This window comes from Ascaphus truei, unplaced genomic scaffold (assembly GCF_040206685.1).
Source record: "Ascaphus truei isolate aAscTru1 unplaced genomic scaffold, aAscTru1.hap1 HAP1_SCAFFOLD_570, whole genome shotgun sequence".
Lineage (NCBI taxonomy): Eukaryota > Metazoa > Chordata > Amphibia > Anura > Ascaphidae > Ascaphus > Ascaphus truei.
The window spans coordinates 226,329-245,381 of record NW_027456902.1 but is presented as its reverse complement, the minus strand read 5'-3'; the positions used below and the strand labels follow the sequence as shown (position 1 = coordinate 245,381).

The 19,053-nt window shown below is 56.0% G+C and overlaps 1 protein-coding gene across 1 annotated transcript; it reads left to right on the top strand.

The window, feature by feature from the left end:
• Positions 1 to 571: 571 nt before the first annotated feature.
• On the top strand, positions 572 to 18,470 carry LOC142485368 (uncharacterized; the record flags this gene model as incomplete). The annotated part of the gene is given in 8 exon segments (XM_075584403.1): positions 572 to 881; positions 2,494 to 3,567; positions 3,570 to 3,746; positions 5,254 to 5,423; positions 6,567 to 6,677; positions 8,965 to 9,084; positions 13,685 to 13,822; positions 17,812 to 18,470. Coding segments are annotated over 8 exon segments (2,274 nt in total), but the record flags the coding sequence as incomplete, so codon positions are not given.
• Positions 18,471 to 19,053: the final 583 nt, after the last annotated feature.

Sequence of the window (19,053 nt, the reverse complement as noted above, 5' to 3'; positions counted from 1 at the left end):
TCTCTTTCCGTCTTCTCCCTCTCTCTTCCGTCTTCTCCCTCTCTCTTTCCGTCTTCTCCCTCTCTCTTTCCGTCTTCTCCCTCTCTCTTCCCTGTCTTCTCCTTCTCTCACCCTCTCCCTTCTCCCCCCCTTCACCCTCTCGCTTCTCCCCCCCCCTTCACCCTCTCTCTTCTCCTCTCCCTTCACCCTCTCTTCTCCCCCCTTCACCCTCTTCTTCTGCCCCCTCCCTTCAAACTCTCTCTTCTCCCCCCTCCCTTCACCCTCTTTCTTCTCCCCCCTCCCTTCACCCTTTCTCTTCTCCCCCCTCCCTTCACCCTTCTCTTCTCCCCCTCCCTTCACCCTCTCTCTTCTCCCCCTCCCTTCACCCTCTCTCTTCTCCCCCCTCCCTTCACCCTCTCTCTTCTCCCCCCTCCCTTCACCCTCTCTCTTCTCCCCCCTCCCTTCACCCTCTCTTCTCTCCCCCTCCCTTCACCCTCTCTCTTCTCCCCCCCCTCCACCCTCTCTCTTCTCCCCCCCCCCCTTCACCCTCTCTCTTCCCCCATCACCCCCTACCCTGTCTTTTCCCTCTTCCCCTGTCTTCTCCCTCCCCAGAAGACGTCTCCCCCTCCGTAAACTCTCTTCCAAAATCGGGTCAGACGAGGACAGCGACAGCTCCAGCGAGTCAGACAGCAGCTCCTCCTCCTCCTCTTCCTCCTCTTCTTCCTCATCGTCGTCGTCGTCGTCGTCCTCCACTCCCTCCTCTCCCGCTTCCTCCGACGATGAGGAGGAAGAACCAGACGCGCGCTCAGAACCTCCGGCCGTTTTGGATCTCCTCCTGCGGCCGCCCAGCCCCGCCCCGCTCCCCGAGGAACCCGAGCCAGTCATCAAGCCGGAGACCCCGGGTGAGTACCCCCCGAGGACCCCACGTGTATACCTAGTATACCCCTCTGCACCTCCCCCTCCCCCCCGTGCTCACCAGCCGGCTGTTTTCTTGCTGTATAGTGGAGGGTTTTTGTTATCCTCCATAACATGCGACTGGTTATACCCGCTACCTGCTTCACGTTGCATAGCCAGCAACCAGCCTCACACTGATAAGGCCCAAAAGGTTGAAAAGGCTGTCTGTGAGTAGGTTACTTGCTCTGCACTTCTGTGCTGAACAAGCTGTGTAACACGGCAGGCAGGCGCTTCCAGGGGATCCATGTTACAATGAATATGAAGCCAAGAGTGGCACGCTGTGCTCATTTGCATGTCATTACCCAGAATCCCTGGCTGCAGTGGAAGCACTGTACGCTAAGAGATAATGGGGAAGGGCAGGGTGGCAGACCTGGCTGGGGGGTTGGGGCGTTATTTGCTGTACACAACTTATTTTGTGTCCGATTGGATCTTCCCTCCGTATTACACGTGTTACTGCTCCCTGTACATACTAGTAACGTGCCAGCCCCAAAACTGTCCAATCTCGCCCCAAAAGTCGTCAAATGTCCCTGCCGGGTTAATGTTGTTCTCATTTTTCTTCACCTTGTTTTTCTTTCTTTCCCCTCTTTCCCCTCCTCTTTTCCCCCTCCTCTTTCCCCCTCCTCTTTCCCCTCCTCTTTTCCCCTTCCTCTTTCCCCTTCCTCTTTCCCCTTCCTCTTTTCCCCCTCCTCTTTCCCCTTCCTCTTTTCCCCTCCTCTTTTCCCCTTCCTCTTTCCCCTTCCTCTTTCCCCTTCCTCTTTCCCCCTTCCTCTTTTCCCCTTCCTCTTTTCCCCCTCCTCTTTCCCCTTCCTCTTTCCCCCTCCCTCTTTCCCCCTCCTCTTTCCCCCTCCCTCTTTCCCCCTTCCTCTTTTCCCCCTCCTCTTCCCCCCCCTCCTCTTTCCCCTTCCTCTTTTCCCCCTTCCTCTTTTCCCCTTCATCTTTTCCCCCTCCTCTTTCCCCCTCCTCTTCCCCCCTCCTCTTTCCCCCTCCTCTTTTCCCCCTCCCTCTTTTCCCCCTCCCTCTTTCCCCCTCCTCTTTCCCCCTTCCTCTTTCCCTTCCTCTTTTCCCCCTTCCTCTTTTCCCCCTCCTCTTTCCCCCTTCCTCTTTTCCCCTCCTCTTTTCCCCTCTCTCTTTTCCCCCTTCCTCTTTTCCCCCTTCCTCTTTCCCCCCTTCCTCTTTTCCCCCTTCCTCTTTTTCCCCTTCCTCTTTTTCCCCTCCCTCTTTTCCCCCTCCCTCTTTCCCCCTCCCTCTTTCCCCCTCCTCTTTTCCCCCTCCTCTTTCCCCCTCCTCTTTTTCCCTTCCTCTTTTCCCCCCTCCTCTTTCCCCCCTCCTCTTTCCCCTTCCTCTTTCCCCCCTCCTCTTTCCCCCTTCCTCTTTCCCTTCCTCTTTTCCCCCTTCCTCTTTTCCCCCTTCCTCTTTCCCCCCTCCTCTTTCCCCCCTCCTCTTTTCCCCCTCCCTCTTTTCCCCCTTCCTCTTTTCCCCCTTCCTCTTTTTCCCCTTCCTCTTTTTCCCCTCCTCTTTTTCCCCCTCCTCTTTCCCCCTCCCTCTTTCCCCCTCCTACAGATCCATTGCCTATCGGCCCAGCGGTGACGGAGGAGCCATGTACCGAGCCTTCCGAGCCTCTCCCTTCTGCCCTCGTCTCCAAACCGTGCCCCCCTCCGTCCCCTCCACTGCAGCTCCTCCCCCCTCCCAAGAAGAGGCGTAAAACTGTGTCCTTCCCCTTCCCACCCGAAGAGGAGCCGGAGGCCCCCGAGATCAAGCCCCCAAATCACCAGCCCCTGGAGAAACCTGCCCCCGAGCTCCCACCCAGCCCCGCGCCCACGCCGAAACAGGAGTCGCCCAAACCTGCCGACGAGGCTCCTCCGGCTCCTGCCCCCCAAACCCCGGAGACCCTCAGGAGCCCGAAACGGGAGCCCGAACCGCTCCCGCCCCCCGCCAAAGACCTGTCGCCCCCGCAGAAGCAGCCGGAGCCTCTCACGGTGTTGAACCTCCCTTGGGACCACGCGTCGCTGGTGAAATCCTTCCCGCCCCGAGCTTGGCCGGGAGAGCACAGGGAAGACGAGGGAGAGGAAGACTTGGAGGACGAGGATGCAGAAGAGGAGGTCCACCTGGAGCCACCGAAGCAGCCGGAGGTCGTCCATCCTGCGCCCGTGTCAGAAAGGACAGAGCCCGTGGAGGAAGTCCTCTCTGCCTTCACCAGGCAGATCCTGCTGGAACACAACTACTCGACACTCGCCACCCTGAAGTTCCCCTCCAGGAGGCATCGGGGGGCAGCGGCCGAACTGGAGAAGCCCTGTGAGCTGCTTCACGTGGACCTCCGGCAGCCTGTGCTGGAGGCGCCAGAGGAGGTGGTGTGCATAGGCAGCGGTTTGGGACCTGGGAAGGAGGGCGAGACAGGGCTGCTGGAGGTGGGGGACATGCAGCTGACCCCACCCAGGAAAGCAGAGGGGGCTCTGGCCAAAGCGGCAATCGAGGTGTCCAGAGGCAAGAGCCGGAGGCAGCAGGTGAAGGAAGCCGAGCCCGGGGAGGTGACCTCGGACGATGACGATGATGACGACGACGAGGAGGAGGAAGAGATGATGTGGGTGACCACCCGGCAGCTGAGGTCGCACAGGAGTCGGCTCCACTTCCACCGCCGGCCCCTCCGCGTTTCGAGACGCGAAGCGAGTTCGAGCAGATGACCATCCTGTACGACATCTGGAACATGGGGCTGGACCTGGAGGACTTGGTCTTCCTGAGGGACATGTACGAGAGACTCCTGCAGGAGGACCACAGCACCGACTGGCTAAATGACACCCACTGGGTGCATCACACCAATATCCTGAGCAGGGCGTGGGAGGTTGTGGGGGGGGGGAGGGGTGACAGAGGAGACCAATGGCCCAGTGAGTCTCTCTCTGCCGTCCTGCAGAATCACTGGATAATATGGCGTAGCTTCACTAGAACGCGCTTCCTTGGGCGGCCTCCTCCCGGCGTCACATGGGGGGGCTTCTGGCAAGCTAGTTGGTAAAAAGCTGGCACTGTGTGCTCATTTGCATGTCATTGCCCAGAATCCCTTGCTGCAGTGTATGCTTGGAGATAATGGGGAAGGGCAGGGTTGCAGAGCTGTCTGAGCCGTGAATGTGCTCGCCAGTGATCCTTTTCCGTGCCGGGCGCGGTGCGGTGCGGGGTTTCTGGCACTTTTTTTTTTGACCCACCATAACTTATATAGTGTGCGGGTGAAACCTGTCCCAGCTTCACATTGCAACGCCAGTATCCCCAGCCTCACGCTGAGACACCCAGAAGGGTGAAACAGCTGCCTGTGCGTAGGCTTGCGGGCTCTACACTTTAACCCAGGCTGTGCTGAAAAGATGTGCAATGCGGCAGGTATCGGCACGTAGGCTTGTTGCAACGTTCTAGCACGTTACAATGGGTTACAAGCGAAAGGTGACACCATGGACAGTACCCAGAATCCCTGGCTGCAGTGGAAGCACTGTATGCCATTACCCAGAATCCCTTGCTGCAGTGGAAGCACTGTATGCCATTACCCAGAATCCCTTGCTGCAGTGGAAGCACTGTATGCTAAGGGTAAAAGGGGACGATAGACAGCACTCTGATAGTGTTAAATTTATGCAATTGCAGGGTGCACTGAACAAAAGGGGACCCTTATTCCCCTGTATAGTACTAATAAATCTACGTAAGTACCAGCACTCACTATCTAATGGCTAAATGATGAAAACAGTTGTAATGCAGAATAAACATTTAATAATAAAACGAACCAGAAATAAATCAAATGTGTTTGCAGAAACCAGTATCACAAATGGGCATGTCACAAAGTGATAAAGGAAAAGGGGAAAAAACATGAAACACAAGGAAAATACACAAAAAACGGAGAACGGCAAGTATGCTAGGGGGGCGACGTTTCGAGGGACTACCTCTTCAGATGATACTGGTTTCTGCAAACACATTTGATTTATTTCTGGTTCGTTTTATTATTAAATGTTTATTCTGCATTACAACTGTTTTCATCATTTAGCTATTAGACAGTGAGTGCTGGTACTTACGTAGATTTGTTAGCACTGTATGCTAAGAGATTAATGGGGAAGGACAGGGTGGCAGACCTGGCTGAGGCATGCGACTGATCACACAAGTGGCAGTGTTATTTGCTATTAAGCTGCGAATGTTGAATAATATTGCACTCCTCTTATATGGGAAGAGTAGCAAGTCGCAGCACGTACGTGCGGCAGAAACACGCGTGACCTCTCGCAGCGGGCGAAGCTAACACGCATGGTGGGGGGAGGGGGGCGTTCGGTCCCGGCGTCCTTTCCCTTAACACGGCCCCTTCACTCACCAACATTGCGGACCCGAAGCGTCGGCGGAGCCGGCAGGATGGGCTGCGGGAGCACCCAACGGGCTGTGCCAGGAGCGAGGGGTTTTATGCCATCAGCAAGAAGGACAAGGACAAGTACCTGGACGTCTACCCCGTGTCCGCGCAGGAGCTGGACGCCGACACGCAGGTCAGGCCCCGATCCCGACCCTCCCAACGCATAGTGACGTAGCGCCCGGCGGAGCTGACGCGGGAGTGTGACGCAGGCGGGGTGACAATGGTACAGGGGACCTGTAGCACATTGGCACAGTGACACAGACGGGGTGACAATGGCAGAAGGGACCTGTAGCACGTGGGCACAGTGACACAGACAGGGTGACAATGGCAGAAGGGACCTGTAGCACGTGGGCACGGTGACACAGGCAGGGTGACAATGGCAGAAGGGACCTGTAGCACATGGGCACGGTGACGCAGAGGGGGTGACAATGGTAGAAGGGACCTGTAGCACATGGGCACGGTGACAGACGGGTGACAATGGTACAGGGGACCTGTAGCACATGGGCACGGTGACACAGGCAGGGTGACAATGGCAGAAGGGACCTGTAGCACATGGACACGGTGACACAGGCAGGGTGACAATGGCAGAAGGGACCTGTAGCACATGGTGACACAGACTGGGTGACATGGCAGAAGGGACCTGTAGCACGTGGTGACAGTGACGCAGACGGGGTGAAAACGGAAGAAGGGACCTGTAGCACATGGGCACGGTGACACAGATGGGGTGACAATGGTAGAAACCTGTAGCACGTGGGCATGGTGACGCAGATGGATGACAATGGGACAGGGGACCTGTAGCACATGGGCACGATGACGCAGACTGGGTGACAATGGCAGAAGGGACCTGTAGCACATGGGCACGATGACGCAGACTGGGTGACAATGGCAGAAGGGACCTGTAGCACATGGGCACGATGACGCAGACTGGGTGACAATGGCAGAAGGGACCTGTAGCACATGGGCATGGTGACGCAGATGGATGACAATAGTACACGGGACCTGTAGCACATGGGCACGGTGACACAGACGGGGTGACAATAGTACACGGGACCTGTAGCACATGGGCAGGGTGACAATGGCACACGGGACCTGTAGCACATGGGCACGGTGACACAGACGGGGTGACAATGGTACACGGGACCTGTAACACATGGGCACGGTGACACATGGTGGCCTGTCCCTTCCTTCTGCCGCAGAGCGACACTGTGACACGGTAACCTTTGACCTGACCTGGTCACATATGGCAGTCCCTCTCATTATCCCCTCCCGTCCGCAGGGCACAAACCGGGTGCTGTCGGAGCGTCGCTCGGAGCAGAGACGGCTGCTTAGCGCTATCGGCTCGTCCTCACTGCTGGACAGCGACCTGCTTAAACTCAACCAGCTGAAGGTAACAGCAAGTCCGCAGTGCAACAGCAGAGGGCGCTGTTCCATTAATATGGGAGTGTGCACAGACAGCTGTGGAAGCTGCAAAAGAATGTACAATGCACCTGATCTCAGACGAGCTATTAGAGAGGGTTGGGGTTCCTTACAATGCATCTGATCTCAGACGCGCTAATAGAGAGGGTTGGGGTTCCTTACAATGCATCTGATCTCAGACGCGCTATTAGAGAGGGTTGGGGTTCCTTACAATGCATCTGATCTCAGACGCGCTATTAGAGAGGGTTGGGGTTCCTTACAATGCATCTGATCTCAGACGCGCTATTAGAGAGGGTTGGGGTTCCTTACAATGCATCTGATCTCAGACGCGCTATTAGAGAGGGTTGGGGTTCCTTACAATGCACCTGATCTCAGACGCGCTATTAGAGAGGGTTGGGGTTCCTTACAATGCACCTGATCTCAGACGCGCTATTAGAGAGGGTTGGGGTTCCTTACAATGCACCTGATCTCAGACGCGCTATTAGAGAGGGTTGGGGTTCCTTACAATGCACCTGATATCAGACACGCTATAAGAGAGGGTTGGGGTTCCTTACAATACATCTGATCTCAGACGCGCTATTAGAGAGGGTTGGGGTTCCTTACAATGCATCTGATCTCAGACGCGCTATTAGAGAGAGTTGGGGTTCCTTACAATGCACCTGATCTCAGACGCGCTATTAGAGAGGGTTGGGGTTCCATACAATGCATTTGATCTCAGACACGCTATAAGAGAGGGTTGGGGTTCCTTACAATACATCTGATCTCAGACGCGCTATAAGAGAGGGTTGGGGTTCCTTACAATACATCTGATCTCAGACGCGCTATAAGAGAGGGTTGAGGTTCCTTACAATACATCTGATCTCAGACGCACTATTAGAGAGAGTTGGGGTTCCTTACAATTAATCTGATCTCAGACACGCTATTAGAGAGGGTTGGGGTTCCTTACAATACATCTGATCTCAGACGCGCTATAAGAGAGGGTTGGGGTTCCTTACAATACATCTGATCTCAGACGCGCTATTAGAGAGGGTTGAGGTTCCTTACAATACATCTGATCTCAGACGCACTATTAGAGAGAGTTGGGGTTCCTTACAATGCATCTTATCTCAGACGCGCTATTAGAGAGGGTTGGGGTTCCTTACAATGTATCTTATCTCAGACGCACTATTAGAGAGAGTTGGGGTTCCTTACAATGCATCTTATCTCAGACGCGCTATAAGAGAGGGTCTGTGTTTGGCAGCATTTCATAATATAAGTATATGGTTCCCAAACCAAAAAAGGTTGGAACCCCTGGTGTAAGGTGATTGTTGCAGTGAAGGTTTGCATAGAACTGTCTGTGCAGGATGCCTTGGCGTTGTGGGAACGCGCTCGGGGTGACGGGGCGTTGTGGGAACGCGCTCGGGTGACGGGGCGTTGTGGGAACGCGCTCGGGGTGACGGGGCGGTGGGAACGCGCTCGGGGTGACGGGGCGGTGGGAACGTGCTCCGGGTGACGGGGCGGTGGGAACGCGCTCGGGGTGACGGGCGGTGGGAACGCGCTCGGGGTGACGGGGCGGTGGGAACGCGCTCGGGGTGACGGGGCGGTGGGAACGCGCTCGGCGTGACGGGGCGGTGGGAACGCGCTCGGGGTGACGGGGCGGTGGGAACGCGCTCGGGGAGACGGGGCGGTGGGAACGCGCTCCGGGTGACGGACGGTGGGAACGCGCTCGGGGTGACGGGGCGGTGGGAACGCGCTCGGGGTGACGGGCGGTGGGAACGCGCTCGGGGTGACGGGCGGTGGGAACGCGCTCGGGGTGACGGGGCGGTGGAAGCGCGCTCGGGGTGACGGGGCGGTGGGAACGCGCTTGGGGTGACGGGGCGGTGGGAACGCGCTCGGGGTGACGGGCGGTGGGAACGCGCTCGGGGTGACGGGGCGGTGGGAACGCGCTCGGGGTGACAGGCGGTGGGAACGCGCTCGGGGTGACGAATCGGTGGGAACGCGCTCGGGGTGACGGGCGGAGGGAACGCGCTCGGGGTGACGGGGCGGTGGGAACGCGCTCGGGGTGACGGGGCGGTGGGAACGCGCTCGGGGTGACGGGGCGGTGGGAACGCGCTCGGGGTGACGGGGCGGTGGGAACGCGCTCGGGGTGACGGGGCGGTGGGAACGCGATCGGGGTGATGGGGCGGAGGGAACGCGCTCGGGGTGACGGGGCGGTTGCAATGGATGCTGCTGGACAATGCAGCGTCCAATATTTAATGCCCTTTCGCCACTTCCCCCAGTTCCGGAAGAAGAAACTCCGATTCGGCCGCAGTCGCATTCACGAGTGGGGTCTCTTCGCCATGGAGCCCATCGCTGCCGACGAGATGGTGATAGAATACGTCGGGCAGAACATTCGGCAGGTGAGAGAACGCAACTCTGTCACTCCCAATACAGATAGGGGCTGAGCGCTCCCCCAGCGGGGAAAATATCCCGCCTGCCGCATCATGGAGATATCGAGGGATCCGTGTCTGCCGCAGTTTCTGTGTTTCTTTGGAAATGTGGATTTTTGGGGATTTTTTTTTTTTTTTTTTTCAAATAATTTTATTGAGTTTTACAGCGTGTGTTAGATCACAACCTTACAGCGTGTGTTAGATCACAACCTTACAGCGTGTGTTAGATCACAACCTTACAGCGTGTGTTAGATCACAACCTTACAGCGTGTGTTAGATCACAACGTTACAGCGTGTGTTAGATCACAACGTTACAGCGTGTGTTAGATCACAACGTTACAGCGTGTGTTAGATCACAACGTTACAGCGTGTGTTAGATCACAACCTTACAGCGTGTGTTAGATCACAACGTTACAGCGTGTGTTAGATCACAACCTTACAGCGTGTGTTAGATCACAACGTTACAGCGTGTGTTAGATCACAACCTTACAGCGTGTGTTAGATCACAACGTTACAGCGTGTGTTAGATCACAACGTTACAGCGTGTGTTAGATCACAACGTTACAGCGTGTGTTAGATCACAACGTTACAGCGTGTGTTAGATCACAACGTTACAGCGTGTGTTAGATCACAACGTTACAGCGTGTGTTAGATCACAGCCTTACAGCGTGTGTTAGATCACAGCCTTACAGCGTGTGTTAGATCACAGGCTTACAGCGTGTGTTAGATCACAGCCTTACAGCGTGTGTTAGATCACAACCTTACAGCGTGTGTTAGATCACAACCTTACAGCGTGTGTTAGATCACAACCTTACAGCGTGTGCTAGATCACAACCTTACAGCGTGTGTTAGATCACAACCTTACAGCGTGTGTTAGATCACAACCTTACAGCGTGTGTTAGATCACAGCCTTACAGCGTGTGTTAGATCACAGCCTTACAGCGTGTGTTAGATCACAACCTTACAGCGTGTGTTAGATCACAGCCTTACAGCGTGTGTTAGATCACAGCCTTACAGCGTGTTAGATCACAACCTTACAGCGTGTGTTAGATCACAACCTTACAGCGTGTTAGATCACAACGTTACAGCGTGTGTTAGATCACAACCTTACAGCGTGTGTTAGATCACAACGTTACAGCGTGTGTTAGATCACAGCCTTACAGCGTGTGTTAGATCACAACCTTACAGCGTGTGTTAGATCACAACGTTACAGCGTGTGTTAGATCACAACCTTACAGCGTATTTTGGATCACAACGTTACAGCATGTGTTAGATCACAGCCTTACAGCGTGTGTTAGATCACAGCCTTACAGCGTGTGTTAGATCACAGCCTTACAGCGTGTGTTAGATCACAACCTTACAGCGTGTGTTAGATCACAGCCTTACAGCGTGTGTTAGATCACAGCCTTACAGCGTGTGTTTGATCACAGCCTTACAGCGTGTGTTAGATCACAGCCTTACAGCGTGTGTTAGATCACAGCCTTACAGCGTGTGTTAGATCACAGCCTTACAGCGTGTGTTAGATCACAGCCTTACAGCGTGTGTTAGATCACAGCCTTACAGCGTGTGTTAGATCACAGCCTTACAGCGTGTGTTAGATCACAGCCTTATAGCGTGTGTTAGATCACAACCTTACAGCGTGTGTTAGATCACAGCCTTACAGCGTGTGTTAGATCACAGCCTTACAGCGTGTGTTAGATCACAGCCTTACAGCGTGTGTTAGATCACAGCCTTACAGCGTGTGTTAGATCACAGCCTTACAGCGTGTGTTAGATCACAACGTTACAGCGTGTGTTAGATCACAGCCTTACAGCGTGTGTTAGATCACAACCTTACAGCGTGTGTTAGATCACAACCTTACAGCGTGTGTTAGATCACAACCTTACAGCGTGTGTTAGATCACAACCTTACAGCGTGTGTTAGATCACAGCCTTACAGCGTGTGTTTGATCACAGCCTTACAGCGTGTGTTAGATCACAGCCTTACAGCGTGTGTTAGATCACAGCCTTACAGCGTGTGTTAGATCACAACCTTACAGCGTGTGTTAGATCACAACCTTACAGCGTGTGTTAGATCACAACGTTACAGCGTGTGTTAGATCACAACGTTACAGCGTGTGTTAGATCACAACGTTACAGCGTGTGTTCGATCACAGCCTTACAGCGTGTGTTAGATCACAGCCTTACAGCGTGTTAGATCACAACCTTACAGCGTGTGTTACATCACAGCCTTACAGCGTGTGTTTGATCACAGCCTTACAGCGTGTGTTAGATCACAGCCTTACAGCGTGTGTTAGATCACAGCCTTACAGCGTGTGTTAGATCACAACCTTACAGCGTGTGTTAGATCACAACCTTACAGCGTGTGTTAGATCACAACGTTACAGCGTGTGTTAGATCACAACGTTACAGCGTGTGTTAGATCACAACGTTACAGCGTGTGTTAGATCACAGCCTTACAGCGTGTGTTAGATCACAGCCTTACAGCGTGTTAGATCACAACCTTACAGCGTGTGTTACATCACAGCCTTACAGCGTGTGTTAGATCACAGCCTTACAGCTTGTGTTAGATCACAGCTTTACAGCGTGTGCTAGATCACAGCCTTACAGCGTGTTTTAGATCACAGCCTTACAGCGTGTGTTAGATCACAGCCTTACAGCGTGTGTTAGATCACAGCCTTACAGCGTGTGTTAGATCACAGCCTTACAGCGTGTGTTAGATCACAGCCTTACAGCGTGTGTTAGATCACAGCCTTACAGCGTGTGTTAGATCACAGCCTTACAGCGTGTGTTAGATCACAGCCTTACAGCGTGTGTTAGATCACAACCTTACAGCGTGTTAGATCACAGCCTTACAGCGTGTTAGATCACAGCCTTACAGCGTGTTAGATCACAGCCTTACAGCGTGTGTTAGATCACAACCTTACAGCGTGTGTTAGATCACAACCTTACAGCGTGTTAGATCACAACCTTACAGCGTGTTAGATCACAACCTTACAGCGTGTGTTAGATCACAACCTTACAGCGTGTGTTAGATCACAACCTTACAGCGTGTGTTAGATCACAACCTTACAGCGTGTGTTAGATCACAACCTTACAGCGTGTGTTAGATCACAGCCTTACAGCGTGTGTTTGATCACAGCCTTACAGCGTGTGTTAGATCACAGCCTTACAGCGTGTGTTAGATCACAGCCTTACAGCGTGTGTTAGATCACAGCCTTACAGCGTGTGTTAGATCACAACCTTACAGCGTGTGTTAGATCACAACGTTACAGCGTGTGTTAGATCACAACGTTACAGCGTGTGTTAGATCACAACGTTACAGCGTGTGTTAGATCACAACGTTACAGCGTGTGTTAGATCACAGCCTTACAGCGTGTGTTAGATCACAGCCTTACAGCGTGTTAGATCACAACCTTACAGCGTGTGTTACATCACAGCCTTACAGCGTGTGTTAGATCACAGCCTTACAGCTTGTGTTAGTTCACAGCTTTACAGCGTGTGCTAGATCACAGCCTTACAGCGTGTTTTAGATCACAGCCTTACAGCGTGTGTTAGATCACAGCCTTACAGCGTGTGTTAGATCACAGCCTTACAGCGTGTGTTAGATCACAGCCTTACAGCGTGTGTTAGATCACAGCCTTACAGCGTGTGTTAGATCACAGCCTTACAGCGTGTGTTAGATCACAGCCTTACAGCGTGTGTTAGATCACAACCTTACAGCGTGTTAGATCACAGCCTTACAGCGTGTGTTAGATCACAACCTTACAGCGTGTTAGATCACAGCCTTACAGCGTGTGTTAGATCACAACCTTACAGCGTGTTAGATCACAACCTTACAGCGTGTTAGATCACAACCTTACAGCGTGTGTTAGATCACAACCTTACAGCGTGTTAGATCACAACCTTACAGCGTGTTAGATCACAACCTTACAGCGTGTGTTAGATCACAACCTTACAGCGTGTTAGATCACAACCTTACAGCGTGTTAGATCACAACCTTACAGCGTGTGTTAGATCACAACCTTACAGCGTGTTAGATCACAACCTTATCTTTACAGTAAGGGCAGTTACAATGTGGGATTCATTACCCGTGGAGACTGTGATGGCAGATACAATAGATATGTTCCAAAACAGGTTGTGCATCTTGTTAGAATGGAAAGGTATATAGGGATATATCTAATAAGTAAACATGGGAAGGATGTTGATCCAGGGAGTAATCTGATTGCCAATTCTTGGAGTCAGGAAGGAATTTATTTCCCCTTATGAGATATCATGGGATGATATGACACTGGGGCTGTGTGTTTGCCTTCCTCTGGATCCATATACTGTAATTACACATATAGGTAACGTATCGGTCGTCTAAATTTAGCTTCGGTTGTACTTGATGGACGTATTTCTTATTTCGACCTCATCAACTATGTAACTATGTAACTATGCACAGAAAATAATTCCTTGGATGTTGGCAGTGGTGGATACGGTGACTTTGCCGAGCACTGCCTCGCCGGGTCCCTCCGGTGGAGAAGTGTCTCTGTGACGCCGCTCATTGGCTGCTTGTTGTCTCCCGACAGGTGGTGGCGGACATGAGAGAGAAACGCTACGCCCAGGAGGGCATCGGGAGCAGCTATCTGTTCCGAGTGGACCAGGACACCATTATAGATGCTACCAAGTGCGGGAACCTGGCGCGGTTTATAAACCACTGCTGCACGGTGAGAGCGGGCGCCAGGGCAGAGCGGGCGGGAGGGCAGAGCGGGCGGGAGGGCAGAGCGGGCGGGAGGGCAGAGCGGGAGGGAGGGCAGAGCGGGAGGGAGGGCAGAGCGGGCGGGAGGGCAGAGCGGGAGAAGGGCAAAGCGGGAGGGCAGAGAGGCAGAAAGAGGCTGGGAGGTGCTGGGAGGCGAGGCGATATTGGATTGGGAAATGGGGAGGTTGGGTTGGGAGGTGCTGGGTGGCGAGGCGATATTGGATTGGGAGGAGGCGATGTTGGATTGGGAGCGGGCGAGGTTGGGGGGTTGCAAAGCGAGGTTGGGGGGGTGAGGTTGGGTGGAGGCGTGGTTGGGAGGAGGCGAGGTGAGGTAGGGCGAGGTTGGGTTGGTGCAAGGTTGGGTTGAGAGGCGAAGTTTGGTTGGGAGGCTGCGAGGTTGGGTTAGCAGGAGGCCACGTTGGGACGGGATGAGGCGAGGTTGGGTTGGGAGGGGCGAGGTTGGGTTGGGGCTAGGTTGTGTTGGGAGGGGGCCAGGTTGGGAGGCGGCGAGGTGATGTTGGGTTGGGAGAGGGCGAGGTTTGGTTGGGGGGTTGCATAGTGAGGTTGGGGGGAGGCGAGGTGAGGTTGGGTTACGAGGCGGCGAGGTGAGGATGGGAGCCGGTAAGGTTGGGATGGGAGGCGGGCAGGTTGGGATGGGAGGTGGCTGGGTTGGGCGGGGGTGAGGTGATGTTGGGTTGGGAGTGGGTGAGGTTGGGTTGGGAGAAGGTTGGGGGGTTGCGAAGTGAGTTTGGAGGGAGGCGAGATTGAGTTGGAAGGCGGCGAGGTTGGGGTGGGAGTCGGCGAGGTTGGGGTGGGAGTCGGCGAGGTTGGGGTGGGAGTCGGCGAGGTTGGGGTGGGAGTCGGCGAGGTTGCAGCGGGCGAGGTTGGGGTGGGAGTCGGCGAGGTTGGGGTGGGAGTCGGCGACGTTGGGAGGTGGGGAGGTTGGGGTGGGGGTTGGCGAGGTGGGGAGGTTGGGGTGGGGGTCGGCGAGGTTGGGGTGGGAGTCGGCGAGGTGGCGAGCCGAGGTTGGGGTGGGGGTCGGCGAGGTTGGGGTGGGAGTCGGCGAGGTGGCGAGTTGAGGTTGGGAGGGGAGGCGGTGAGGTGATGTTGGGAGAGGGAGGGGTTTGGTTGGGGGGTTGGGACTCGAGGTTGGGGGGAGGCAAGATTGAGTGGGAAGGCGGCGAGGTGAGGATGGGTTGGCAGGGGGTGAGGGTGGGAAGGGGCGAGGTTTGGTTGGAAGGGGGCGAGGTTTGTTTGGAAGGGGGCGAGGTTTGGTTGGGGTCGGCGAGGGTGGGGGTCGGCGAGGTTGGGGTGGGGGTCGGCGAGGTGGGGGTCTGCGAGGTTGGGGTGGGGGTCGGCGAGGTGGCGTGCCAAGGTTGGGAGGTGGCGAGGTTGGGGTGGGGGTTGGCAAGGTTGGGGTGTGAGGGGGCGAGGTTGGGGTGTGAGGGGGCGAGGTTGGGGTGGGAGGGGGTAGGAGGGGGCGAGGTTTGGTTGGGAGGGGGCGAGGTTTGGTTGGGAGGGGGCGAGGTTTGGTTGGGAGGGGCGAGGTTTGGTTGGGAGGGGGCGAAGTTTGGTTGGGAGAGGGCGTGGTTGGGGTGGGAGTCTGCGAGGTTGGGGTGGGAGTCTGCGAGGTTGGGGTGGGAGTCTGCGAGGTTGGGGTGGGAGTCTGCGAGGTTGGGGTGGGAGTCTGCGAGGTTGGGGTGGGAGTCTGCGAGGTTGGGGTGGGAGTCTGCGTGGTTGAGTGGGGGTCGGCGAGGTGGGGGTCGGCGAGGTTGGGGTGGGGGTCGGCGAGGTTGGGGTGGGAGGTGGCGAGGTTGGGGTGGGGGTCGGCGAGGTTGGGGTGGTAGGTCGGCGAGGTTTGGGGTGGTAGTCGGCGAGGTTGGGGTGGTAGTCGGCGAGGTTGGGGTGAGAGTCGGCGAGGTTGGGGTGGAAGTCGGTGAGGTGGCGAGCCGAGGTTGGGAGGGGAGGCGGTGAGGTGATGTTGGGAGAGGGAGGGGTTGGTTGGGGGGTGGGGAGGCGAGATTGAGTTGGAAGGCGGCGAGGTGAGGATGGTTGGCAGGGGGTGAGGTTGGGAGGGGGCGAGGTTGGGAGGAGGCGGGAGGGGGTGAGGTTGGGTTGGCACGAGGCCGGGTGGCAGGAGGGCGGGTTGGGAGGGGGTGAGGCGAGGTTGGGTTGGGGTGAGGTTGGGAGGGGGCCAGGTTGGGTTGGGAGGGGGCCAGGTGGTTGGAGGGGGCCAGGTTGGTTGGAGGCGGTTGGGTTGGGAGGGGGCCAGGTTGAGTTGGGAGGCGGCGAGGTTGGGTTGGAAGGGGGCAGGTTGGGTTGGGAGGGGGCAGGTGGGTTGGGAGGGGGCCAGGTTGGGTTGGGAGGGGGCCAGGTTGGGTTGGGAGGGGGGAGGTTGGGTTGGAGGGGGCAGGTTGGGTTGGGAGGCGGCGGGGTTGGGTTGGGAGGCGGCGGGGTTGGGTTGAGGTTGGGAGGGGGCCAGGTTGGTTTGGGATGAGGTTGGGAGGGGGCCAGGTTGGTTGGGAGGCGGCCAGGTTGGGTTGGGAGGCGGCCAGGTTGGGTTGGGAGGCGGCCGTTGGTTGGAGGGGGCTAGGTGGGTTGGAAAGGGGTCAGGTTGGGTTGGAAAGGGGCCAGGTTGGGTTGGGAGGGGGCCAGGTTGGGTTTGGTTGGGAGGGGGCCAGGTTGGGTTGGGTTGGGAGGGGGCCAGGTTGGGTTGGGTTGGGTTGGGAGGGGCCCGGGTTGGGTTGGGAGGGGGCCAGGTTTGGGTTGGGAGGGGGCCAGGTTTGGGTTGGGAGGGGGCCAGGTTGGGTTGGGTTGGGAGGAGGCCAGGTTTGGGTTGGGAGGAGGCCAGGTTTGGGTTGGGAGGGGGCCAGGTTGGGTTGGGAGGGGCCAGGTTGGTTGGGAGGGGGCCAGGTTGGGTTGGGAGGGGGCCAGGTTGGGTTGGGAGGGGGCCAGGTTGGGAGGCGGCGAGGTTGGGTTGGGAGGCGGCGAGGTTGGGATGCGGCGAAGTTAGGATGCGGCGAAGTTAAGAGGGTCGAGGTTGGGAGCCGGCGTGCGAGGTTGGGTTGAAGCGAGTTTGGGGAGCTGCGAGGTTGGGTTGGAGGGGGCGAGGTTGGGTTGGGGGAGACGAGATTTAGTTGGAAGGCGGCGAGGTGAGGTTGGGTTACAAGTCGGCGAGGTTGGGTCATGAGGAGGCGAGGTGAGGTTGGGAGGAGCGCAGTTGGGTTGGCAGGGGCGAGGTTGGGTTGGCATGGGACGAGGTTGGGCTGGAGGGGGTGTGGCGAGGTTGGGCTGGGAGGGGGCGAGGTTGGGTTGGAGGCAGCAAGGTTGGGTGGCGGCGTGCCGATGTTGGGAGGGGGCGAGGTTGGGTTGAGACGAGTTTGGGGAGCGGCGAGGTTGAGTTGAGGCGAGGTTGGGTTGAGGCGAGTTTGGGGAGCGGCGAGGTTGAGTTGAGGCGAGGTTGGGTTGAGGCGAGTTTGGGGAGCGGCGAGGTTGAGTTGAGGCGAGGTTGGGTTGAGGCGAGTTTGGGGAGCGGCGAGGTTGACATGGAGCACAGGGAATCTGAAATTGAGAGAGGAAGGAAGGGGAAGAGACTCTGAAAGATGCAAGCGACCATCGGGTTAGGGAGTTGGAGGTTCGAACAGGGAACGCAGGGGCCAGGAATCGATTTGAGTTATTAGCTGTAGGGAATGTAAGAATAACAATCACATGGACCAAAGTGTCTTATTTCCACCCGTGACTCCTCCGGGTCTTTTCTAGAGGGGTCTACAGGTCATGGGAAGATCCCACCACATAGATGTGTGTGAGGACGTCTTACCCCAATATCCCTGTTTCTTGGTGTAGTCTCGTAGGTTTTGTGGTTGTATGTACGTTGGGTGTATGTAGCCTTGGCATGTTCTGTTGTGTTCCGCCTTCTTTATTTTACCTGCCTCCCTCTTCCCCCCACGCCAACCGCAGCCAAACTGCTACGCCAAAGTGATCACCATCGAGTCCCAGAAGAAAATAGTCATCTACTCCAAGCAGCCGATCGGAATGAACGAGGAGATCACGTACGACTACAAGTTCCCCATCGAAGAGAACAAGATCCCCTGCCTGTGCGGGACGGAGAACTGCCGAGGGACACTGAATTAAATGCTCCGCGGCGAGCGCGAGACTCTCTGTCTGCCTGGTTCAGGGTCCGAGTAGGCCCCGGCGGCCATGTATACGGTGACCACAGGACGGTGCGAATGGCCCGTTTCTGGCGCCCGACAGGGGACAAATGCCTGTTCCTGGCGCCCAAGAGGAAACAACCGGGCCTGTTTCGTAAGGTTTAAAAGAGGGGGGGGGGGACGAGTAGCATTTCTGGTGCCCATTGGGGGTGCTGGGGACACCGCAGGGTAACAATGACCTTGTTCTGTTTTTTTTTGGTTTTTTCTTTATTTTTTCTCTGGAGCCCGAAAACATGTGGCCTGTTCATTTGTGGCACTTTAAATACGACGCCAAGGGTCAGCAAAATGTGACGGCGCCGCCCCCCGGCCTCCTCGTGAACAAGTTCAGTCCCAGAGGGCACGTGTACATATATATATATATTTTTATTTTTTATTTTAAAGCCATTTTATTGGGGCTACTTTTATATATGTTAACCCTCTCCGTTCTTTTATTCCTTTATGGGAGTATGTTTTATTTATACAGGGAGAGGGCAAAGAGCTGAGCGCCCCCCTCATCCCCCCCCCCCTCACCTCCCTCCCCCCCTCCCCCCTCCCCCCCTCCCCTCTCTCTTGTCTCCTTTACAACCAGATGAACACTGAAGCCATTGTCGTGTTGAGGGTCCCTCTGGAAGCAGCACGGGGGGTTACGAGTCCCTATAATTACCCCCCCAAATCCCACTCCTCACAGATTCGATGTAACCTCTTGTTTCACTCCGTTGATTCGGCCCTGCAACGCGTTGCTAAGCGTGTGTGACCGTTGGCGAGTGTCGCAGTCCCGCGTCACGAAGTTCCGTATTACACAGACCCCACCCACGGTCTCCGGCCAGAAACCCCCCGCCGGCTGTCCGCGGTATGTCCGCGGTATGTGCAGAGCGCGTTTCACAGCACGAGGGGGTCTCTGGCAGAGACGCTGCTGGTATAATCGTGTGTGTCTGCGTGCGCATATGCACGCACACGCGCTCCCTCTCTAGCGATAGATGTGCGTGTGCTTTCATGTCATTCATCCTCGCTG